Raw genomic sequence first — 26,308 nt, forward strand, 5'->3', positions numbered from 1 at the left:
ACGGTCAAAAGAGTCAGTTTGTATTAAAATGAGCTGTATGTAGTGTGCATGGAGTTTTTTAGTGTGGTGACCATGCATGCATCATGATGACACTCCCGTCTCTGTGATTTTGTATAGAGATCACTTATCCCAAGCAAATCTGTCACAATTACTACAGAAATCTTGCAGCAACATTACATAACAGACATATGTCCAGAAAAATCTTATCCCAACCCAAATAGTACTTTAGACCCCTAGACTCATTAACTATTTGTAGCACATTAACTATTTGTAGCACATAATCCTTTAGGTTCTCCTGGAATGTATAATTCCTCTTGACCTAATCAGACAGATTTTCTTTAAAAAAAAAAAAAATTCGTCCATTGATCTTTTAGTATTATATTATCATCCATATGCACTATTCAGTCACCTTCTCTGTCTGGAGTTTTATTGTTATTTTGTCTGTTCTGTGGTTTCATACAGCTTTTTCTTATTTCGCACATTTAACACCCATTCAGGGGGCAAATTTCCACCCTAAGTCATGTGATGCATACTTCTTGTCAGCTCTACTGTATTTATAAAAGATCACTGAATACTGCTTCGGTAGTTCTGCGGTTTCACGCAGCTCTTTCATGTTTAACACAGACTTACAGGATGCTGAATTTCCACACTACGTTCTGTGATGCGTAATTCTTTTAAGCATATTGTGACAATATTGGCAGTACACCTGAAATTGATGAGAATGTCCATGATTCATGTGTGGGATTACACAAGTGTCGAGATGTGCCTCTCTGTATGCACGAGCCACTTTACAGCTCAGAAACACACAACACAGCTCAGAAACACACAACACAGCGCCTGCATTTGTGTTTCAACTTTATTGTTTATGAAAAGTGAGCAAGTAATGCATATGAGATTGAATTCTGTAGCCATAGCATGATTATAATGCATGTTAGCTCTCTATCTCGCTAAACCTTTAGCCGTTAATTTAGAGGCAGCCATGTTGCTTACTGTTGCTCATTGAAGTGTGCAAAAGCAATCAATGGTGTGTGATATATAGTGCACATAAACAGATATGACAAAGATGGATGTGTACTAGGAGGAAAGATGGATATTGCTCAGCAGGAGAAAAAGTTTGCTTTAGGCAACCTGCTGATAACATAAACACAACACATGGATAAATACAGTACAACAAATGTGTTCAAATCTTGTGCATACAGAGGAAAGCTTTGATAGGGCCAAACATTAATGCATGTCAGGGAGATAATTACAACATAACAGACATGGAGATATCCTCCACATATATGTACACACTACCATGTCAAAGCTTCCTGCCACTGCTTTAGAATGCAGTACGTCTTCTTCACTGCGTCATCAGAAGTGCTTCTGAGAATGGCTTGGTGTGAAGTTTGGTTTCCTTGTGCTTTTTTAAATATTTGTAAGAAATAAAAAAAACGTGTGCTGTTTTCGAGAAATAATCCACAGCGAGGTGGTGTGATGTGTACAGCTCGATGCGAAGTGGAGCTACTGTTACCACCTTGATCGGATTATATTCCCGTAATTTGCCAACAATTATAACTTTTACTAGGGCTGGCATGATTTTTTTTTCCGGTACTGATACTGAAACCTTTTATCAGCTGATATCCATCCAATATTTATTCTTTAAAAAAATACTAAGCTTTAGAAAGATTTTTTTAACTGATTCGCTTAAAGGTATACAGGAAACAATGCATAGCTAATCACACGACTTAAACAAAATCACAGTTAAAAAAACACACAAAAACACTTACATTGCTAATATAATAAAAGTATAAATTATGAATATAATAAAAAATTGTTCCAGTTCTAAAGAATCTTTTTCAAACCCAATCTTTAGTATTTGTTACAGGGTTGTGTTGTGTTCATTCCCTTTTTTTATCCGATCCACCATTTTTGTTGGTCCTGGCCCGAAACCGATTCAGGGAATTGGATCAGTGCTGTCTCTACTTTTTTTAAATTCATTCTTAATTTATTAAGAACAACCTGAGAAACCAGAAAGTGCAATGTCATCAGTTCTGAAGACTTTCTTGTACTGGAAAACTTCAAGTTACAGCTTTAGCTCGGACCAGACGAGTTCATTGGTCAGAATTCTAACAAGTGAGGGTGTGTTTACTGCATTAAATGCAATTACCGTCATTAGAAAAGCTATAAAAGCTTATCAAAAGTTTCAGTATAAGAATATCTGTAAATTTTCATTACATTTAAGATAACTTTGAATAATTCTTACTCATGCATGTGTGTCATCTTGTTGCTTCAGCTCTCCAGATTTCAGCTGAAGTGTTTTGGATGGGATGTTTTACATAGTGACAATACGGCGTATCATATCATTCGATACAAGACACAATTTGATCGCTTGGCAGTTACGAATGTCACTGCTGCAGATATGAGACTCTACTCAGTATAGAGGAGAAAAACACGTTTGAGCTACAGAGAGTTGTGTGACTTCAGACACGCCTTCTTTACTGTCACGCTAACAGGCTTTCCAGGGTTGTAGTTTTTTTTTTGTTGTTGTTTTTTTTTTAACACCAAAAATTGGGATTGAAGATTTTGGGGGAGAAAAGAAGCAAAATGCATTCCCCTTTTCCAGTACTCGAAATATTTGGGCTAATTTCAGGTCTATTTGTGTATAGTTTTAGAGATGTAGTTGTGGTGGAATGGACATTTTGTTGAGAACTGGCAACCCTGGACACCAACGAATGCTTGGCCAGAGTTAAAGTTTAACCATTTAAATTTTAAAGTTTAATTAGCCATGTTTAATTTAGTTATATTCTAATGCCCAGTGTTTGTATTATATCATTTTATAATGCTGAATATTTTATAATGTTGCAGTCAGTTGAAAATGGAAACCTAAGGCACATATTCAGGCACTGCTTATTTTGTTGTATTGAATATTGTATCAAGACACCACCATATTGTATCAAATGTGAATTTTGTGCATCAGTACACTCGCAGTATCTTGCCTGAATCTGTGGTTAAGGTCATGTTTGTGCTGCTTGATTATTATTCGTGCTGCTGATGTGTATTTCAGGTGGTTCTGAATCTGCTGATTCATCTCTGACCCAGGTTATACCTCCATGATAAGAGGTGGGCCGAATTTTCAGGTGATGTTTTGCAACTCTATCAGTCTCAGCAGCGGAAACAGTATAAATACTGCATGAAAAGGTTGACCACATTCTCACATTTCAGTCAAAATACAGCCGTGTGCTACTCGGACTCGTTCCTTTATGCCAAATAATGACACGCCTACGTGAAAGTGGGTGAAATACGATATCGTTCTTCCAGCACGGAGGAGAAAGTAGATCAATCGGGCGGTGTGTAACGTTGCCTTGCTTCATCAGGCGCCTCTCTAATCCCTTTACACACCTTTTCTCACTCTCGCCTCCTCACTGCTCCTGGGTTGCCATGGTGAAATGATCATCACTCACGGTGGAGGTTGTAGCTGATGATGTGTCCTCTGAATACATCAGGCAGGACAAACGTCGTGTCCCTGAGTGGATTACAATAAAGCATTAATGATGATTGACTGGAGCTGTACTGATCTTAGGCTTTAACTGTTCAGTATGGATTCAGCTGAGCTCAGATTTATAACTCGAATTAATTTCTACATTTGTAATGTTTTGTTATGGAAGAGCGTCATGTTGAAATGGTAATTCAGCTGCAGGTTAGTTTGCTCTGGAACATCACACAGGGTTTCTTTGTCACCTCTTCAGTGTGGTTGGATTTGAATACGAATTCAAATTCAGAATTCCAATGGACTACATTTGCAATATTGTTTATTTCAGAAAAGGATCAGTGTGAAGAAAACTTACTTGTGCAGTGTAAACTATTCCCCACAGTTCATTTTGGGATTTTTTTTTTTTTAATAATAAAATGTGATTTGTGTTCACTGCTAGCAGTGAGCAATATGTAAAACACTTACGGGTAGGGGTGAGCGAGATGTCAGAAACATCATATCAAGATTCTCAAAGTCATTTCTAAAGTGCATGATATGTATCACCATACAGTTTGCTCACAATCTTCCAGCAATACAGTAGTGTTGCATTAAAAATAGTGTTATAAATAATAATATAGTTGTTTATCATTAATAAACACATTTATAATACATTTCACTTTATTTTTAAAAAACTGTTATAAATAAAACATTTATTTATTATTAATAAAAAATTATGACATTTAATTTGTTTACTTATTTTATAAAAAACACTGCAGATCAATTAAATTACATTTTAATTAAAAAACTTAATTTTTGAAATAAAGAATTCACACTGAAAAAAAAAGTAAAAACCTGTTAAACATGAAGCACAAATTTTTAACATCAGCTTCTTACAGTTTGAAAATATTTTTAAAAAATGCAATAAATATGTAATAAAGAGATATCACAATATACACAATACAAAAAGTGCATTATGACGTAATTTATCACGATATTAATATCTGATATTGACATATCACCCAGCCTTACATGGGGGCATGCTGTTATAGAACAGTAATCAACAGCAGGGTGGTGTGATGCTGCCCAACATGAAGCCGATTTACTGTTACCTCCCCGAAGTTACAGTTAATGTTGCTCTGAAGGGTGGGATTAAAACCTAAATAAGTTTCCTTTTGGAGGGAAAAACCCTAATCAGTTGTACATCTGTGTTTTTGTGCTGTATAATGCATTAACCATGACTGTGCAGGTTTAGCTGTGCTAAAGATTAGACTGAATTCAGGCTCGTAATTGAGATGGGCTTCGTTTACACTGTGTTGCTTTTGGAGGAAAAGTAATTCTCCCCTTCTGTGTGAATCAGCTTGACGGGTATTAATGGTTTCTGTCTCCGTTCCTCACGCCGGAGCCGAGGTTCCTCTGGCTGGGTTAAAACTGTCCTGCTCTGTTAAAGTGGTGCTGGTCAGGGGTCAGTCTTGTTACAGCTTACTTTGATTGCCAGAGAGCTTGAATTGAATTAAATTAATTAAATTTCATGCTTTAAACATTTCAACTGATCTAGAGCTGGCTCAGATGGCTTTTTCATTCATTTTGAGAAGTAGAAGTGAGGTGAGTGCCCTCAAGCTGAATTGTTCTATTACTGAATAATGACATTACTGTTTACAGCAACCCTGACCAGGATCCCATTACTGAAGACGAATAAATGAATGTATGATGTGTTGGCTTTGTAGGTGCTCTATAGTTCATCTTACAGAGTGTCTTTGGTTCACAGGAAATTTTAATATGTAGTGTTGTGGTCGCTATTTAAAGTAGAAGCAAGTGACAGATCATTGACTGGAAAACAACAGAGAAGCTATCACATGGACACTAAGTAATCGAGAAGATCATGTCTGTGGAAATTAATGATATTTAGAGTTATCTGATTATTTGTTTATAGTTAGTCCTCTGAATGGTTTTAACACAAATTTAAAGCAAATATGAGTGAAAACAGAACTCATAAACCCAACTATGGCATTTTTTCATCTTTTCAGGCTGTGAGCAGGAAAATCACTAGTTTTTTTCCCCAATGTTGAAAGAAATGAGGAGGATGACAGGTGATCTTGAGTCTGATGATGTAATTAAGTCTATATGAATTACACAGGAGTAATGGAGCTCTCATAGATGTGATTTGAGGTCAGACTTGGGTTGGCAATTTGGGTGGCGGGATTCATTTTATGTCCCTCGTATAGCCACACTGTTAGTGTTTAGACTTTTTCATTATCAGAAGATCACCATAGATTAGTGTTCTCCATTTCTTCAATCTTGCCACATTTGTAATCATTGTAGCCTAGTGTTTAATGTGTTTTAATCAAAAATTCAGGCTCTGTCTTTTTTTGACTGATGTGATGCTGATTATTCCACGTGGTTAGTATAAAGATTTGCACCTTCCTAAAACAGTTTTTCCCAAGTCTCACTTTTATAGTGTAGATTTGTACATAAGAGCTGCTGCTGTGTTCATTAACACTGTCCTTTGTTCATCCCAGGACTCTTCACATTCTGCTTAAACCAAACACCCTTCCAACACACTTAGTACAGTTTGGCTTTACTCTTCTACACCTCTATACTGTAATGGTTTATAATCCCTTTATCTGGTGGCACCCAGAAGAGGGTGGGTTCCCATTTGAGTCAAGGTGTTTTCCTCATGAGGTCTCAGGGAGTTTTTCCCTGCCACTATCACTTCTGGTTTGTTCATTTGGGATCTAAATATACATCCATATATCTGTAAAACTGCTTTGTGACAATGTCTGTTGTTATAAACGCTATACGTATGACACTGAATTGAATTACATTCAAACTTTTGAACTTGTGATCAAACTTTTTTCACCTAGTGTTACACAGCTAAATGTTACATCACGACTCATTAGATCATGCCAAATCCTCACACACTCTGAGTGTGTGTGTGTGTGTGTGTGTGTGGCTCATGTTTGGCCTGAGAGAAATCCACTGTAGAAAAATGTTGGGCTTTTTTTTTTTTTTTTTAAAGATTCTGATCACAAGATCTGCATGAAAGCATCAACGTCAGAAAGTAGGCACTGCACATTGTAGAATTATTCCCGTTATTCTTATTGAACTAGTTCCAGTTTAGGCTTGTGACTCTAAGGCTTCACATGATGAGTCATGGTCCATCTCTCAGAGAGAGAGAGAGAGAGAGAGAGGGAGAGAGAGAGAGAGAGAGAGAGAAGGGGCTTTTGGGAAATAATCTCTCCCAAGAGTCAGGCTCTAGATTGTTCTTGGAGAGCATTAAGATGAGTGATTACAGCCGCAGAGAGACTTGATGATGAATATTGACTCACTTTTCATCCGCCCACTGAATTTACTTGTAAGCGTTTGAAATATGATCTGCTATTAGATCTGAGCTTTTTCTGTGCTTATAGCACATTTTTAGTAATTACTCTTTTATCTGTTTAATTCATAAAGTAGCTGTTCAGAGAATGTGGTTCTGTGTCAGTTTTCAGCTTTTGACAATAGCTCATGATTGCAATCATCATGTTTATGTAAAAGGAGGCGTTGGACATCTCAGAAGGGCAGTTTACTGTGTAATGACTGTTTACCTGAATGGTGTAGCAGAAAATAGTAACTGTCGTGCCATGAGAACACTGAGGCTGATTTTTTTTAACAGAAAAAGTGCTGATATGAAAAACTGGCTCATGCGACATACACACTATAACCAGTCCTGGCTAGTATCAGTTAACTGACTTAATTAGCTTGCTGTCTAGATTAGATTTATTATTACCAGTAATGCAGATGAAAATAAAGTTTGGTTTAACTCGATGAGGCGATGAGGAGGTGGTTTGGCTTTGCTGTAGCTTTGGAGGAAGAAAATCAAGAGAGCAGCACCTACTTGTGTGACTTGACATGCAGCCACAGCTAAAGTGGGGTGTCACATTGTGTACCAGTGAAAGTACCAAAAATGTTATTTTTATTTACACTGCAACTTTCGAAAATTGGCAGTTGAATGATATCGATTCAACATATTGTAAATTTCCTTATATCCGCTCACCAAGAAGATAAATTTTGTCACTGTCACCCTTTCCTCCATGTTTGTGTTTCTCGCTTGCCTCTGAGCTGTGACTTGATTGGTCAGTACGTTAAAAAAAAAGCATTTGGCAGTGCATTTTAAAGGGGTTTAAAAATAGGATTAGATGTACAACATGCATCGGCAGTAAAGAAAAGATCACCTAGTGTGAGAGCAGCTTCACTGTGCTGAGAGAGAGAGAGAGAGAGAGAGAGAGAGAGAGAGAGAGAGGGAGACAGAGAGATGGATTGAAGGTTGCTTACATAAAGTCTCAGGCTCAGGTGAGATTTGATCTCCAGTAGGGGATGATGCTGAGTCACTGCTCGGCTGTCAATGCTTTTGAGTTTCTACCATCATCCAAATCAGATTAATTCGGGGTGGTAAAGATTAAAAAATTCAGTTCGAAACAGTGTGTATGAGGAAAAAGTTGGAACGTGATCACCAAGAAACTGGTAAACTGAAGTGGCACATTGATAAAGATGTACATCTCTGTTACTAATGTATTACTATTATTTAGTGTCATAGGTGTGTGGTGTAGGTGGTGGTGGTAGCTTCAGTTTTTAAGTTGGAGACAAAACTTTGATTGGCAATTTTTTCACCCAGTTTTTCACACACCAAGTCTGAATTTCTGAATTTGTGTACAATTTTTACATTGTATTTGTCAGATTTTATATTGGATTGTAGTAGTATATATATTAAAGTTTGCAATATTCAGTGTAAAAAATACAAATTGATCATTTGATCATGCCAAAACCTCACACACTCTTGAGTGTATGTGGCTCATATGTGTCCTGACAGAAACTTGTGGCCTCTGTGCCTGTCAGTCCCAGTATAAGAAGTATGGCTTCTGTTCCTGTCAATCTCAGTAGAGGGGGTGTGGCATCTGTGCCTGTCAATCTCAGTAAAGGAGGCTTGGTGTCTGTGCCTGTGAATCTCAGTAAAGGTGGTGTGGTGTCTGTGCCTGTGAATCTCAGTAAAGGTGGTGTGGTATCTGTGCTCGTCAATCTCAGTAAAGGAGTCATGGTGTCTGTGCCTGTGAGTCTCAGTAAAGGTGGTGTGATATCTGTGCTCGTCAGTCTCAGTAAAGGTGGTGTGGTATCTGTGCTCGTCAGTCTCAGTAAAGGTGGTGTGGTATCTGTGCTCATCAGTCTCAGTAAAGGAGGTGTGGTTTCTGTGCCTGTCCATCTCAGTAAAGGGGGCGTGGTATGCGTGGTGGTCAGTCCCAGTGAAAAACGATTGGCTGCCAATCCTAATGAACGGGGCGTGGTCTGCCACTCTTTAAAGCTAATAATTTAAAAAATAAAATCTAATTATTACACAATACTGAATGAAATAGCATGGTATGGCATTGTACATATGATACAGAACATTTGCATTGTATTATTTCATAACCAGCTTTAAATGTATCTTTCATACTTTGAAGGATTGATCATGTACTGAATTGGAAATGACTCAGCAGTCACTCACACTGACGAAACATTGTCACAGACTAGAATTAGAAAGAGCTTAAATCAGTGAATAGTTAATCATGTTACAGATTAGATATTAAGATTACAGTATGTGTATATATAACAATGTGAATAAAATAGAGGATCAAGTGACTTTAGCACAGAATGACAGCTATTCACTCTCACAGGTGTGGAAAAAAAAACACTAACTATATCAAGTAGCTTTGTGTGTCTGCCTTTATGTTTCAGTTTGAAGGATCTTATTTAGCCAGCTTTGTTTCAGTAATAGCTGGTCTTCACCTTACAAAGCATAAAAGGACCTATCTGTTAAATGCTGCTCAAAAATATAAGCCTTAATATATTAACCAAGTCTTAAACATCTTTGTGTGTGTGTGTGTGTGTGTGTGTTGGGGTTCTCAGGGTGCCACACATCTAAATGGAGTCGGAGCAGCTGTTTAACAGAGGCTACTGCAGGAACAGCTACAACAGCATCACCAGCGCCAGCAGTGACGAGGAGCTGCTGGATGGCGCCGGCGTCATCATGGACTTCCACACCACTGAGGACGACAACCTGCTCGACGGAGACGCTTCGCCAGGTGCGAGCCTGTCACAAGTCGATCTGTTCATCCAATCAGTCCATCCACCAATCATCCATCCATTCATCCAGCTACCCATCCACCTGATATAAAGCCAGTTTGAATTTCCTGGGATTTCTGGTGGATTCCTCGTTTCACACTCACAGCCCTTTTTCTGCTCACATTCGTAGAATCTTATAGGTTTTGTGAACTGTACAGAATCCAAATATTTTCTTTGCAGTAAATATTACAGGTTTGTGTAAAGTTTTGTTTGGTTTACATTTCAGTCTTCTGGCCTAAAGCAGGTCACGGACAAATGTGTCAGAAAATGTCAATATCTTTTGTTTACACTTACCACTTACCAGGAAATTTGGCTGAGATCAGACTTCTCTGACATCACACAAATATCCGGGGTGGAGAATACTTCAGTAATATTCCTTTGTTACTGTACTCAAGTACTAACACTTGTACTTAATAATACAAATATTATTATAATTGAATACTTGTCCTCAAACTTAAGTAAAATTACAAGAGAAAAAAACTTACTTTTTACTTCTTACATTTTCATTTTAAAATACTTTTACTGATGACTGATTTATTATCGAGCTAGCTGCTAGCTATGCAGGGTCAGGCTTAATGAACTCGTGGTCAATCCTGAATACTTGAATTTAAATCTAATTATAGATACTTTTTTGACTTTTATTCAAGAAGGGTTTTGGGTCCATATATCTCCCTTTAACTGAGTAAGATTTTGACACAGTAACCAATGCTGACAGAAAGGGCGTGTGCTCATCAGTGCAGTAGCTGTGCGAGTTGGTTTGGTGTTTATGTATCTAATTGATTCTTTTAGCTCAAAGTTCTTTTGGCACAATTGAGTTTGCTGAGGCGGGTCAGACTACAAGACTCCTCTGTCTTCTCTTACATACACAGTGTCTTCATTCTGTGTTTGCTTACAACACAGAGCTCTGTGTAGGTGTCCACACTAATACATTATAACGCATTCACTCAGAGAGAGACACTACATTGCGTCCTTGCTGCCCTCAAACAGCACATCTGCTTATATTGAATAGAAAGTTACCAAGTTGAAACTGTTCATTTGAAAATTCATATGTCTGGGGCTGAGTGCTGGATCATTGGTGTAGTTAAACTTGTCCCATAATTACTTACTTCCTGTCTCAAGTTTCTCAATTACTGGGAAATCTTGACTGATTGTGACTACATATAAATACACTGAATTATTTTAGTGTACAAAGCTGCACTTGAACTTTTAAAAAGTAACAAAACTGTACGCTTTTAGGGGAAAAGGTTAAACCTAGAAGCCCTAGGGGTTCTTCAATTGACATATAGGGGATCTTTTAAAGGTCTTTTATATAGGAACCTTTAACGATAACACTGAATGTGAATGTGTAATATGGTTTTAAAAAATCAGGTAAAACAAATTACACTAATTTGGTTACATGTGTGCATTGGTTTTGAGTTGAGGGCTCATTATGTTAAAATCACAGAATTGTCAGCTAGACCTTTATAATTCCACACTCTCAAAGTATTTTTCCAACAATGCAGTTGTGCTTTAGGAATTATGTAAGGCTTGGCTCCTCATTAAGTTGATAATTCATCAGCAGACCAACGAGCGCATAGCAGAGCCTTTGTTCACAGGATCCCAGGCATGGCCCAGCCTTTGTGCTTGCGCAACTGAGGGGTGTCGCTTTACACCGTCACTCAACAATCTCTGCCCTATCCGCTTGCTGCATTCTCTCTGGCTGCCCTTGAGCTGGAAGCTTACTTGTGTGACAAGGCACTCGAGTCACACTCCAGATGTCAAAGTTTGTCGAAGGGCACATTGAGAAACAACATGGGATGATATCTGAGTGTGTGTGTGTCGAGGAAAGCAAGTCACCAGTGACATGGTTCCGGGTGACGGAATGGACCAGACTGCGTGCCACTCCAGGAGAAGTATGTAACACTGACAACAGCTGAAGAACTTGTTTAACAGCTCTCTTTATTCCAGAAGGTTATGGAATAGTGGTGTGTGAGACAGAGTGCGTGTGTGTGGGCGTGGGAATTGTTGGTGGATATAATTAAATGTTAGCATGATGTGGGGTCTGGGGTGGTCACTCGCAGGTGTAGAGTTTTGTGAGTGTTTTTAAGTGAAAGCGTGAGAGCAGATGTGTTGGAGTGTGTGAGTCATGGTGTCACTTGATCTTGAGGTGAACTAGCTGTGCTGGATTGACCAAACTGATGGGTGACATCACAGCCAGAGTATGGTTACCTGGCAACATAGGGGTTAGATAGGAGGCTAGTTTCCTTGAATATGTGTAGTCAGCTTGGACCTCACTCACGCTTTTATATTAACATTCTGTCCACCCACATGTAGCAGTCTGAGTTTAGTTTTAACTGTCTAGTGGACATCAGTGGCCTTGAAGTTTCTTCTGGTCTCGTAACACAGCTGCTGGTGCGATCCTGTTTGGGATGATGAACAACACTGTGGTCATCCGGACAATAGGCCATGACCTTCACAATAATGTTGTGAATCTGACATTTTAAAAATGTACTCACCTTTGGCTTATTTGTTTTGCGAATCACCAGAAAGCAACTGTCAAGCTTTCTGAAACTCTGGATGCATTTAAGTGTATTAAGTATGTATTATGTGCGATTTTTATCTCTGCACAGCCTACCGGCTTATTCTTCTATTTTTCATTTTTCTGTTGTTAAAGCTAAGGGTTGTGGGAGGCTGGCTGTCTGGTTCATCTGGTTTGTAGGAATGTAATGTAAAGGTAAGGAGTCTATAGGCTATGCAAATAAGCCTTTGATGCTTTAACATAAATTGGGATATAGATCCTTTAGAATAGGAATTATAGTCTGCTGCACTGCACGTTTGATAAAATTGCACTGTTCTGTAAATATTTCCGGGTGTGTTTTCCTTAGAAAGCGAATACTTGTTCTAATGAACAAGGTTTGCAGAAAATGAGCAACGTTCTTGCTTAAAGGAACAATCTGTAAAGTTTCTTCAGCGTGTGGTTGAGCTGTTGACGGTATTAATTAATAGGAATTAATTGTTATGATATATCTATATTGTTATATTTACTGTTATTGATGTAAACAGAGTGTTATCTGGAAATTGGGAAGTGCAGTGGTATTTAAATACCCAGTTAACCATTTGAGGCACCAGGTTTTGAATACTGAAATCACTGTTTAGGGCCTGCGTGGAAGCCCTGCGCCCACATGAAGTTGGTTAGAAAAGATGAAAAAGAAACGGCACGTCCGGGAATATTTTTTGCAGACAATGGTGTTATTTACTCTCATACAGGTGGGAGTGGGCAGTTGATATGAAAGCAAGATAACACAACAAGGTAAATAAATAATACATATACATTTTCCTACAGAGGTGTAGATGGGGAGGTGGATTTTGGGTTTCAACACCCCTGAAGTATTTTATGACAGTGCCAAACGCTTATTCATGGGTGTTTAACGTAATCATTGAGATCGTTGTGATTCTATATTTAACCGTCCCTTAGATCACGTGGTGATTTTATTTAACGTATTTTCTCAACACCCCACCCCTTTATCAGATAATGTGGATTAATTTTCAGCATGGCATTAGCCCTTGGTTTAACCTGGTATCTTTTCTAGAGTAACAGCTCATAAACAGGGATTTATGGTGGACACTCCATTTAAACAGATTAAAGAAATGTGTAATTGCTCATATGGTAGCATTTTCTGTGAGCAGACATTTTTGGATGGAGTCTCAGTGCTTTGTAACAGTCAGAGGTAAAGCTGTAACTTTAAGTTTTCCAACATGGGAAGGTCTTCAGGACAGAGGCGTTTGTGCAGAAAGAGGTGAGGGAATGACTGTTTATAACTGCTATAACGTACATGACAATGTTTTATGTACGTTCCACAACATTAAACGTGACTAAAAACGAGTATAAAAAGTATGAAGTGTCGTTCTTTACCACGTAAAAGATTGGTTTGTGTTGGTAAATTGCTGTGGTATTTGAGGAATAAAACACATTGGGACATGCTGTTATTGGAAAATAAACAACATCGAAGTGGTAACAGTAACTACACATCACACCACCCTGTCGTTGATTATTTTTCTAACAACATGCACCCAAGTGTTTTATTCCGTATATAATACAAATAAATCTCAATTCGCAATATTAAACTACAGTACAGTGCTGCGGTGTTAAAGACAATATTTCTTATAGCGCTTAACTGAATATCCATTCATTAACTGTAGAGAATATTCAAATATTAAAATTATGGAGGAGGCACATCTGATGTGGAAATTGCTTTGAAAATAAGGTTATGCTGCTGTTAGTGCTTGTTGCTTCACTGTAGAATATTATTGCTAATACTGGCCATTATTGAGATTAGAAGGCAGGCAATAACTCTCTCTCTCTCTCTCTCTCTCTATCTATCTTTCTATCTTTCTGTTTGTGTGTGAGATAGCAGGTGGTGCAGTGCAGGTGCCTTTTCAGGATGTAGAGTTGTTTAATAATCCCCTTTACACACACCTTTCTTGTACCACCATGTACATTTGTCAACCTCCATCTTTTGTTTGAAGTTCCACAGTATTTTCATTACACACTTAAAGGAATATTTTGTGCCTTTTCTTACTGATAAGTGACAGAAAGTTGTAGCCTGTAAATCAGTAATGTGCAACACACAAATCACTGAAAAATAAATCTTATCTTAAAAATAAATCTTTGAAATGTACTAGTGGATGTAAAAGATTTATTCCTCCCACTTGTCAAAGATTCATTCAAAAAGGTTCAGTAATTTGAACACTGCTGGGAGGAAGATTAATGCACCAAAATGAATAGACTAATAGACCAAAAAGACAAATAAGACAAAAAAGGAAGAAAAAATAACAGCATTTTCTTCATTTAAAGGTGCATTAGGTATGATTAGTCTTTTTTAACATTAGCTCTCTAATGTTTAGGTGGGTTTGACATTTGAATGATTTTTTGAGAATGTGAACTCCTTGAGCTCACATTCCCTCATTCCCGCCCATGTTTGTGAAGCTCCGCCCCTTAGGTGGCCTGTAGAGTGTCTATTATATGACTGACAAGAGGCACATCCAAACACAAACAAGCATTCTGGACCGGAAGTCAGTTTTCCAAACAGGATTTCTCAGTGGCTATATAAACTTTTGCTAAGGCCACAGCTTTATCCATTGGGTTTTTTTTTTGTTGTTGTTGTTGTTTTTTTAAATCATGTTTTACATATCTTCCAGGTTATTTGTACAAGTAAATAATTTTTAAAAATCAAGTATTGCACCTTTAAAGGGTGTTTAGTATACTATTAAAAAAGACATTTATCGTACAGATAAATAGATTTTACAACACCACATATTTGTATATTCCCCATACACACTTACCATATCCTTTTTGTTTCATTGTCCTCAGAGGAAATTGTATTTTCTTAGAAGAACTAAAGTATTATTATGTATTTCTAGTATTTATATTCTGAAATGATTCAAATCACTACAAAGCACCGCTGTGCCCAAAGCCACTGTAAATTAATATTCCCAGCAGAGTTTGAAGCATGTTTTGTGAATTGTCATGCCACAACCATGGATATGAATATGAATATTAAAGACCTCAATGTACACTGACCATCCACTTTATTAGGAACACCTGTACACCTGCACATTCATGCAGTTACCCTATCAGCCAGAGGAAGAATATAGTCAATCTTTACAACCATGGTGAGCAGAAAAGCATCTCAGCATGCACAAAACATCGAACCTTGAGGTGGAAGACCTACAACACATTGGATTCCACTCCTGTCAGCTAAGAACAGGAATCTGAGGCTATCAATAGGCACAGACTCACTCAAACTGTACTTCAGTTTCTGAAACACTCAAACCAGCCCTTCTGGTACCAATAACCATGATATGGTTAAAGTCACTGAGATCACATTTTCCCCGTTCTGATGTTTGATGTGAACATTAACCGAAGCTCTTGACCTGCATCTGCATGATTTTATGCAGTGTGTTGCTGCCACACAATTGGCTGATTAGATAACTGAGTCAATGTGCAGGTGTACAGGTGTTCCTAATAAAGAGGACAGTGAGTGTATATCTATATGCACACTAATTTTTGTTATGTTATGTTATGCCTCTTGGTTGCTTCTCTGACTTTTTTAAATAATGGATATAATACTTCTCTATGGTATATAAGTATGTTCTCTAACAACCTCTCAGGCTCTTCCTGGAACAGGTGTATTTATATTGAGCACGTTTGCCTCGCACCTCCGGGGCTGGGGATTCGATTCTCACCTCTGCCCTGTGTGTTTGCATGTTCTCTCTGTGCTTTGGGGGTTTCCTCTGGGTACTCCGGTTTCCTCCACAGTTCAAAGACATGCATTGTAGGCTGATTGGCATCTATAAATTGTCTGTAGTGTGTGTGTGTGTGTGGTGTGCGTGTGTATGTGTGCGTGTGTATGATTATGCCCTGCAGTGGGTTGGTACCCTGACCAGGGTGTCTCCCGCCCTGTGCCTCGGGGCTCCAGGCTCCCCCATGCCGCTGTGTAGGATAAGCAGTACAGAAAATGGATGGATAGATGGATGGATGGATGGATGTGATTTAGGGGTGTCACAGTAACAGGGTTTGAATATTTAAAGTCATAACAGAGTTTTTATTTGTAAATGATTTTGCAAGCTAATAATTTTTTTTCTCTCCACTTCAATATTATGACCTGTTTTGTGTAGATTCATGACACACACACACACACAATATATATATATATATATATATATATATATATATATATATATATATATATATATATATATATATATATATATGTAATCCTAACAATGATTTATACAAAATGTGTTCATTTGAAGGAATATTAATGCAAGTCACTGTACACACAGATGGCATGTTCCCAGAGCTCGGATCAGCTTTTATTGCTACTGTGTTTGAAGAGTGGCACATTAAGACATACGTATCTAAAAACTTCTCTTGCTAACACTACACTAACCATTATCCAATCGCCTAGTTGCTCGCCTAGCGAAAAATAATAAACCGATTTAGAGTTCGTACCTCCCCCGGATTGTTACTCAATGGACTCGTCCAGCAGCAACCCCATAGCAACCGGCTTATCTCTGGCTTTGTTCAAAATCACATTACCGTGTATAGTGAGGGTGTGGAAGTTATATGAAGGTCCACATATGTGTGAAAATGGTATACGAAATGTATCTTACATTACCATGGAGCACATTAAAATGCTGTTGCTTTTCGTGCATTATCACCATGAATTGGCGAAATGGTAGGTTCGAGTCCGCGGTTTGGGACGCGGCCTTTCTTCCCGATGACATCATCACGATTATCCCCCAACCGTCAGCTAGTGAGGAAGAAGCGCTCGCGGAGGGAGGGAGCGAGGGAGGGGGAGCAAACTAGTGCACAAGGGAAAGAGTGGGAGGGGGTACACACACACACACACACACACACACACACGGTCCGGGTGTGAGTGTGTGTGTGTTAGAGAGAGAGAGAGAGAGAGAGAGAGACTGACTGCGGCTGGTAAACATGGCAGCCGGCAGGTTTATGTAGAGGGTAACCTGCTAGCTCCAGGCAGTGTAATGGAGGACGAATCCGCGGACCCGTATTTACCCTACGACGGCGGAGGGGACACGATTCCCCTGCAGGAGATCCGCATGAGAGGTACCGACCGAGTCCGAGTTGTCTTCCCGATTTTGGGGTTGTAATTTAGCCGTTAGCCCGTTAGCTGTTAGCAGGTTAGCGTCCAGCACTGCGCACTATGGGTATGCGTGTGTGCTTTACTGTTAATAATTCACTAACCTTGGCCGTGCTACCATTCAGCGCGCGCGTGCTTGTGAGAGAACGTGCACGCGCCTGGTAACAGCACTTAAACGTGATGTGTAGTCCTGCATTGAAAATGCACCATTGTGTGTGTGTGTGTGTGTGTGTGTGTGTGTGTGTGTGGTGTTTCAATGTTTCATGTCTTGTTTTCCTGACTTCACGGCCTGGGCCTCTTCCCTAGAGACAAGGAAAGCTCTGTGTGTGTGTGTGCGCGTGCGCGCGTGTGCGTGTGTGTGTTGTAATGTTTTCTGGGTGTGCTGGAAGACCCCTGCAAATCCAGCCGATGAATGAATGACTGAATCAGTGTACTGCGTCTGCAGCATGCATTCATTAATTCATGAGCAGTTCAACAGGAGAGACTTGTTGCACACTGGTTTCCAGTTACAGCTTATGCACAAGCCTCCCTGCATGTTATCATTTCATATATATATATATATATATATATATATATATATATATATATATATATATATATATATATACATATATATATATACATATATACACGTGTGTGTGTGTATACACTTATCCACAGAATCCGGAGCTTGGCACCATCACACTAATCCCCACTGTGCACTTCCTCCGGTCTCCAGTGTGAACTGGGTGTGAAGATGATGACGTGTAGTCTGAGGGTTTTGCTAAGCCATTGTCTAACACACTGATCAGTGGTCAAAGCCGAATAACTGAATTCACTTCAAGCCATGAGGTAATGGCTTTTATACCACAGCACTGTTGAATCCTCGATTCTGATTGGTCAGGAGATGTTGATTGATTTTTCTGTAACAGCAGCTCTGAGAGTAGTGCTGGCTAAAAGGTTAATAACAGGTTTCTATCAGTGCGCTTGTTCAAATATGTTATCGTTTCTATGGTAACAGCTTGCGCAGAGACTTGTGCAGCGGATGCTCTAGCGAAGTTTTCTTTGAGGTGATGTTTATTTGGCATTTTTAGAAGGTATCTCCAGTGTCAGTGCTTTGTAACAGTCAGAGGTTTAACATTTTCTGAGTCTTCAGGAGCGAGGGTTTGGTTTCTCGGTAACGTAACGAGCATAAAGCGATAGAATAAAAGAGAAAGAGGCTAGTGCAAGAGCAACTGTTTATTGCTTTTATAACATCAATGATAATGGGAACTAACATGTTTCATGAATCCTTGGCAAATTGCTCTGGTATAAGAGGAATAAAATGCTTGCTGCTATTGGAAAATAATCCACTTCTGGGTGGAGACTGCCTCTCTGCTTTGCTTTGGGCCACATCACCACTCTGTTGTTGATTATTTTCCTATAACGGCACACCCCCGAAGTGTTTTATTCGTTACATATCACCTATATAGTGTACTAATTGTCTGATTTTTGAATGCAGCCTCATACACAATGATTGTTATCCATTAGAGACCTACATCGCTGATCTGAAGCCCCTTGGCACCCAGTTGTATGTGGATACCCCCCCGCCCAAAAAAAAAGAGAAATGTCAGTACTGTAAATGTATTATCTAGCATTGCTCCAGAGGGTCATTAGCCATGTAAGCTAGCCTGATAGATTAGACCGTTTTTCTGGTGAATGTCAGTTAAGCCCTAAGGCGACTCAGTTGGACTAAAAGTAAAAATCATGGTTGTGGAATTTAACAGGTCAGCTATTAAAATCCAAGATTTTTTATTTCCTTTGATTATACTGAGAAAAATATGACAATGTTCAGTCATTCTGTCATATATCTTGTCTGAGGGGGCACTTACTTTTGGGGAGTATGCACTGCTAGGTCTGTAATATGTATATCTGTAATTTTAGCTTATTAAAGTGGTTTGTGCTGCTGTGCTGTTGTGGTGCAGGATGTAAGCTATGTGTTCCTGGTGGAGGGAGGTGAGTGTGTGTGTGTGTGTGTGTGTTCAGTCACATGTCTTGTGTGCTGAAAGAGCTCAGGAAGGTCACATTCCAACCTCCAGCTCTGTTCTTACAACCAGAACATTCAGAACAACTAATGACCAATATGCAGAGCTGCTGTGTTGTTGGGATTGAGATGGTTGGGATTTCTTCATTGTCGTTCATTGCTGTTTTTTGCGTGATCATGTGCATGTCAGGTTCAGCTTCACCCTCATCGAGTCTCAGGCTGTAGGTTCTGTGGTGAGCTTTTCCTCTCCTACTCTGTGATAGCATCGTCATTTCTTCTGCTGCAGTCTGGCTTGTAAAGTGAAACCTGTTTCTGTGTTCGATTTCCCCTCAGATCTTTAATGCAGGAGGAACATCAGTAAAAGCACTGCTTCGATAAAAACTCGAAATCTCTCTGTGGAGGTGTGCTTTATCTGCTTTGTTCTTATATTGTAAAACACACACTTCAGTAGTAACCTAATGTGATTTTTAATGTGACCAGTGGCCCCGTGCATGTGTTTCATATGACCTTACTTACGGGATTAATTAACGTGTTCAGTATGCCTTTAGCTTTACCTAGGATAGTCTTTTAGCTAGCAGTTCGGACTAAATGTTCATCACAGTCACACACAATTTAATGGAAAATGCCCAGAAAATGCACTTTTAACCAGGCTGGAAAATAACGACTACAGAGATCGGCTTCAACAAGACAAAACCAATCAGTGTGTGTTAGGATGAGGATACTGCATGAAGAAACTTGACGTTGGACATATGCGTGAGACTGCACTGAAAAGCTATGTGAAAAGAAATGAGCTGAAGAATAGCAAAGAAGTTAAATGCTAAATAAACAATTATATGATTTCTAAACTGTTTAATCTGTTCACTGAGCAGTCAGATTGAGGCATTCGACAGTGCTTGGGTGTATATGCACTAAGCTCTTACACCAAACAGAGTGAATTTTTTTCCATCCATGGTTTTGTTCTTTAGGTAACCTTGTCAGTGTTTACAGCTGTGTGACCGTCTGTGTGTAAAGCGCCTCGTATTGATCCGACTCAGATTCTGTGACTCATCTGTCTCATCTGTGGTGTTGGACGGTGTTCAGAAAGACACACAGTTGTGAGTTGATGTTATCACTTTCACCCCGTTCCTGTCTCATATTGTACTGTTTGTTCCGAGTTGTTCTTCTGATAGCAGCATATTCTGTGGGGTTCAAGGAAACTAGCATGCAGTGAAAACGTAAAAGTGCTTTGCTTGATTTTTTTTTTTTTTTTTTTAAACAGTGCTGCAAAGGGAAACTGAAGCACAGGGTTAAGTAGCTCATTTGTGCAAGGACACAGTGAAAGCAGGCATTAGGTGTGACTGAACCCATGACCTCTCCAGCCTCTGTGCTTTCACCTGTGTTCTCTGTTTAATTAAACTAATGGCAAGCATGTGTGCTGGTGAATTTGAAATCTATATCAGCCAAACTACTCAAAATTGAGTTTGGGGTAGTATCATGGGAGATTCTGTAATTGCTATTAAGGAAGGAATGGGATTACTCATCTGTTTCAGAATTATGGGTGCCCTTGGTAAAATGGTTATGAATACTGTCTTTGGATAATTAGCTTAGTCACACATGGAAAATATCAGAGAATTCTAACCTTTAATTGAAGTCAATATAGTCTTAGAATATTAAACAAAACAAAACTCACAAGTGTCACAACATTCCTGTTTATATTAAACACAAAGACAGACTTTTTTTTTTTTTTTTTTTTTTAAAACCCACCTTTACCAAGGGTGCCAATAATTCTGGAGCTGACAGTAAATACCATAGAGCTGAGGCACGTTCTTTAACACTCAGTGTTGCTGCGCTGTTGTAGTTGCACGTTTGATGTTTGTGTCTGTTCTGTCTGCCGTTCTGTAACAGAGACACCCTGCTGCTTTGCTTTTTTAGGAGTTTTGACGCATTTTCTAAATTAAGCTGAGTGTGTGTTCTCATGTTATATAAAAATATTAGCAGCGGGCTTGTGCGATGTTCATTTTTCCCTGCTCGTGATTGTCTTTTAAATTATAGCGATAAATGATTTAGTCATGCAGAACTGATGGCTTAAAAAAGACAGGAAAACGAACATTTCCACCATTTCAGGTGTAAGGAGAGAACAGGAGGGTGTAATAATATTACCAGCTGTGCCGTCTGGAACTGCAGCAAACCTACGCGAGAAATGTGTGAAGGTTGGCAGGTCTGATAGTATAATATACTTGGAGTAAATGTCACTGGATACTGTAGTAGTGTAATATCACGTAGGGATGATAAAATCGTTATAATGCACAAGCCTAATTAGCAGTGTGTCTCTTAACTGTGCCGTTATCTTAACTTTGTGGTAGTTTCTTTGTATTGTTCAAATAAACACTGTGAGAAATGATCAGAAATGAGTATTTAAATGCACTTTGGTTTGTAAAATTATCCCTACACTCTGAGATGATGTGCGTTAAATACACTAGCTGTTTGTCAGGTAATGGAAAAAATAGTTTAAAATTAAGTGTTAAGGGACTGTGAATTGCTTTTTTTTACTGAATGTATAGCCTACTGTGGACGGAAGGCACTGCAGATTTATCTTTTGTACATTTTCCTGAGCTTCCTTTATTTTGACTTCATGCCTGATCGTAACTAAATGCTGACAGAGCTGATGAAAGTCTTGTGTGTGAAAATGACACAATGACACACAGTGCAAACTGGAAAATCGTTCCCCAGCTTGAACTTCCATCTCCACAGACTGATGGTAGTCTACTGACTGCTATTAACCAACTCTTTGTGTGCCTGATTTAAACGAATGTTTCAGAGTGTAGTTTTTCACAGCTCAGAGCTGCACGGTGGTGGTAGCATTGCTGCCTCACAGCTCCAGATTCCTCATTTTGGTCCTGTCTCAGCCTACTGTGGCTTTCCATGTTTTCCCTGTGCCATGATGTTCAGCATAACCCCTTTAGGCCAGCTCTGCTCTTTGTGTGTGTGTGTATATGTGTGTGTGTGTATATGTGTGTGTGTATATGTGTGTGTGTATATGTGTGTGTGTGTGTGTGTGTGTGTGTGTGTATGGCTGGGTGGGTGGGTGGGTGTGAGTGATTAAGACAGTCAGCATAAAGTGTGTTGTTCTCTCAGTAGCTATCTGAAAGAAGCAGCTTGCATCAGCTGAACTGCAGACAGCTTTAGCTCACCTCTGCCAGTTTGTTTTATTCATTTCCTCTTTTCTTTTTCTCAGAGAGGAAACAGAGCTGCTGAAATTGACAATTCCTTGTAACAAGCCTTTGGATGTTGCATTCATCCCATTTTTGTTTTTAAACAGTGGATGCGAGTTTAAGTTTGTTTGGTTTCTATTAGTACTTCTTCATCGAGCAGAATGACTCTGAAAACAAATCCATACCCAGGGCCTATCCTTATTGTGCGAATAACTGCTGACTTAGGAGACATACTTGGCACTCCTTTTTTTTCAAACACAAGCAGGAAAATAACAGCTGTGCATTTGGGGTATGGTGGTTCTTACTCCCTAGTCACTTTAACTTTTCATGTTCTTGCACTGCATGTGTTTGTTCATGTGTATGTAGTAGAGGAAGTCCTGTGGCCTCTGTTCTACTTTCTTATGAGATTTTTTCACAATCTGAAAGGGGATGACAAAGCAAACAGTGCTTTTAAACTCGTATAAAGTAAAGCTTAATTAAGTAAATCAGACTGCAGTGTGATGAAGTGCTGAGTGTAATAAAGAGCGTAGTAGAAATACAACTGCGTGATACAGGGCTGTGTTTCAGCTCTTACGGTCGATCCAGAGAGCAGTGAAAAGCTGATTAGCTCATTACTGCACGCGCAGCACTCGGGGCTTACAGAGCTACAGCTGCCAGTGTGTGGTTCAGAGCAGAACAACTTCTGTGTCTCATACACAGACTCGATTATTTAGTACTGGCATTGGAAAAGAAATTCTATTGACATCTCTAGATAGGAAATATATCATCATTATGATGCAATAAATGCAGGAATGACCTTTTTATTTTGCAATTTCTTGAAAAATCATTTTACACAAGTCCAGTATCACACCAACTAAATGTAAATTCTGTCAGAAGCAGAGCCATACCTTTTCACAGTATTGTGATTAGTTAGAGTGGTGAACTGTGTACTGATTGGTCTGAGACTGGAGAGCTGGAGCTGCTGATTTAAAAACACAGCGATGTGGAAATGCTAGCAAAATCGAGTACTTGAAGTGTACTGTTTATTCTGTGTTTATTCATGCTCCCTACACATGAGCACTTGTTTAGAATGCTTTTTTTAGTGAATTTCTGTTTGTCTAGCCAATTAAATGTTTTTCTAAGGACATGCAGTTTTCCTGTTCTGCTTTCTCTTCCTGTTTTTTTCCATCTTGATAACTTCTTTTTTGGAAATTCTTGTCCTCTTCATTAAGTTCCTTTTTCTCTCAATCTCACTCACACATACACACACAAACATTCGACCTCGGAAGTGGGAAGTCTGAGCTCGGAATGATGTAATTTTAGACCTCCTTGCAGACTTTCGTGTTTGTCTTTCGTTAGCAACAAGCTAGCCAGCTAACTGCGAACTGTATAGTCAGTGTTATAGATTTAACAAGCGAATATGTCTGTAGGTTGATTGATCTGAAACGAATACTTGGGTATATACAGCATAACTCATTTAAAGGTAAGAGGTGCTACTTTGTTTGTTCCTGCTGTGAGCAGTAATGTTGATTTGATGTCACTTGCTGAACTCGCAGCTGATTAGACCTTCCTGAGTTTCCTTTGAGGAATTCAATGTTGAGAGGATGTTTTCTTTGTTTTTTTTCTTATGAGTTATGGTCTCTAGCTGAGTGCAGCATTACTTATCAGTCTCTCTCTTTCTCTCGTTACACAGGCTCCACCTACAATATGTCTAACGGTGGGGGCGGAGCTGGAGGGGTGAGTAGCTCCACCCACCTCCTGGATCTGTTGGAAGAGCCAATTCCTGGAGTGGGCACCTACGACGACTTCCACACCATCGACTGGGTCAGAGAGAAGTGTAAAGACCGCGAGCGACACCGCAAGGTACTGAGCCGCGCTGGGTCTCTCTCTTTCTCATACACGCAGCTTTCCTTGTGGAGACCTGCCAAATGTCAAACACGGTCACAGGATAACAATGTGGTCAAAACTGTCAACTATTCCTGTTCTTATGGGGACATTAAAACATTATGTATGATATATTCTGTTATTATGTAATTTTTATTTGCATAATTGTATAAAATTTACATAATTATTCCTTAATTATTGTGATTAAGACTTGCACTTGTTTGGTCCACTAATGTCATACTGTATGCCTTTTCAGCCACTCAGGCTTTGAGGAGATAATGTTTTTCATTTTTTTACCCTCAGATTCTCTAAAATAATCATGCAGAAATAATTGGATTTGTGTGTGTGTGTGTGTTTCACCTGTGTGTTCTCTGCTGTGTAGATTAACAGTAAGAAGAAGGAGTCAGCATGGGAGTTCACAAAGAGCTTGTATGATGCCTGGTCTGGGTGGCTGGTGGTGACATTAACAGGGTTGGCTTCAGGTAACACACACACACACGCACACACACACAAACTACTCTAAGGAGCTACAGTGTTGGAAACCTTGACGTAGGCAGACAGACAGCAGCTGGTGCACTGACTCACACACTCACACTCACTGAACTTTAATTAAGCTCTATCACATGATGATCCTATTAACAAACCTTTCTGAGCAGGAGTCTAATTCTGATTTTTTTTTTTCATTTGCCTTATGCTAGCTAGCAGGTTTGCGTTAACAGTGAAGAGTATGAACATTTATTATGATTTCTTGATCTGTTCTGAGTACAGTAGAAAATAAGTATTCCTGTGTAATATTTCATGTCAGGAAAAAAGTATTTTTGTCAGACAGCCAGAGAAGCACAGACAAGTTCATCTGTTAATCTCTCACGAGCCTCATGAACAGTCGCTGTTAATGATATGCGGTTAAGCGTACAGGTCTCATGCTTGTTAGTGATGTACTGCTCCTAAACACCCTGTCTCTCTATCTTTGTCCTTTTCTCTCTCCTGCTTGCTCTCTTTCTCACTCACTCTCTGTCGGTCCCCTTTCTCAGGTGCCTTGGCGGGTTTGATAGACATTGCTGCTGACTGGATGAATGACCTGAAGGAGGGTGTGTGTCTGAGTGCCCTGTGGTTTAACCATGAGCAGTGCTGCTGGGGCTCCAACGAGACCACGTTCGCCGAGAGAGACAAGTGTCCACAGTGGAAAACGTGGGCTGAGCTCATCCTGGGCCAAGCCGAGGTGAAAACCGTATAGAAAATAAATAAATGTGGACAATCTGTTCACTGGTAGCTGCCAATAGAAACGTATTGTTAAAGTATTTAAGTTAGATGTGTGTTTGTCCACTGAGGAAGACCCAGTAGGATAAGAGAAAAAAAAAAGACTTGGTATAATGAAGTAATGTCTTCACATGAAATAATACTCAGTAAATAATGCATTTTCTTCCGTACGCTGTTCCCTTAAAAAAAAATTAAGAATAAATACATAACATTTCACAAATTATTTTAGTAATGGTTGGGTTATTTTAATCATCTAATCAATAAAATGATCTTGGGCTGATAGTTTTACTGTTTGGAGGTGGTTCATGGTGGACTGGAGTCATGATTTGGACTGGAAACTGCGTTCTATCTGAATTCAACAATATGGGCCATTTTGTGTAGATTCTTGACATATAATCTCAATTTATGCCATTTCGTTACACTACAAGATGTGTGAAAGTTCAAGGGGTGAATACTTACGCAAGGCATTGTACAATTAACAAAAACTTACTGTGTTTATTGTATTTTTTTTATAAACTGAAAGAAAAGCAATACCATAAATTAAGAAAATGTATTGACAGCCATACATATTTAACTTAAAAAAATGAATGTTTGATTTTCCCAAAAATACCATATCATGATTTATTTTTACCTGTGTTGCATTCAGTCAGATACGTTTTTACTTGTTAGCCCATTAGCAATGTGTTTTGCTCGCTCTGAGGATGTTATACATGTGCATATATGTGTGCAGTGTGTATCTGTTCATTCCTCTCTAACTCTGACT

The 26,308-nt window shown here is 39.1% G+C and overlaps 1 protein-coding gene across 6 annotated transcripts in view; it reads left to right on the forward strand.

The window, feature by feature from the left end:
* clcn3 (chloride channel 3) overlaps positions 1 to 26,308 on the forward strand; it is a 41,398-nt gene that overhangs the window by 1,868 nt on the left and 13,222 nt on the right. For 3 of the 6 annotated variants that reach the window (XM_034303758.2, XM_034303762.2, XM_034303760.2), the window contains exons 2-5: positions 9,368 to 9,543; positions 24,098 to 24,267; positions 24,671 to 24,770; positions 25,320 to 25,507. In XM_034303758.2, coding sequence (XP_034159649.1) covers positions 9,384 to 9,543; positions 24,098 to 24,267; positions 24,671 to 24,770; positions 25,320 to 25,507 — 618 coding nt within the window. In that variant the 5' untranslated portion in view covers positions 9,368 to 9,383. Of the gene's footprint in view, positions 1 to 9,367; positions 9,544 to 10,859; positions 11,476 to 16,961; positions 17,199 to 24,097; positions 24,268 to 24,670; positions 24,771 to 25,319; positions 25,508 to 26,308 lie in introns of those variants that run through there. The other 3 variants (XM_034303761.2, XM_034303759.2, XM_034303763.2) reach the window with 3 other exon arrangements.

The sequence above is a fragment of the Pangasianodon hypophthalmus genome, chromosome 4 (assembly GCF_027358585.1).
Source record: "Pangasianodon hypophthalmus isolate fPanHyp1 chromosome 4, fPanHyp1.pri, whole genome shotgun sequence".
Lineage (NCBI taxonomy): Eukaryota > Metazoa > Chordata > Actinopteri > Siluriformes > Pangasiidae > Pangasianodon > Pangasianodon hypophthalmus.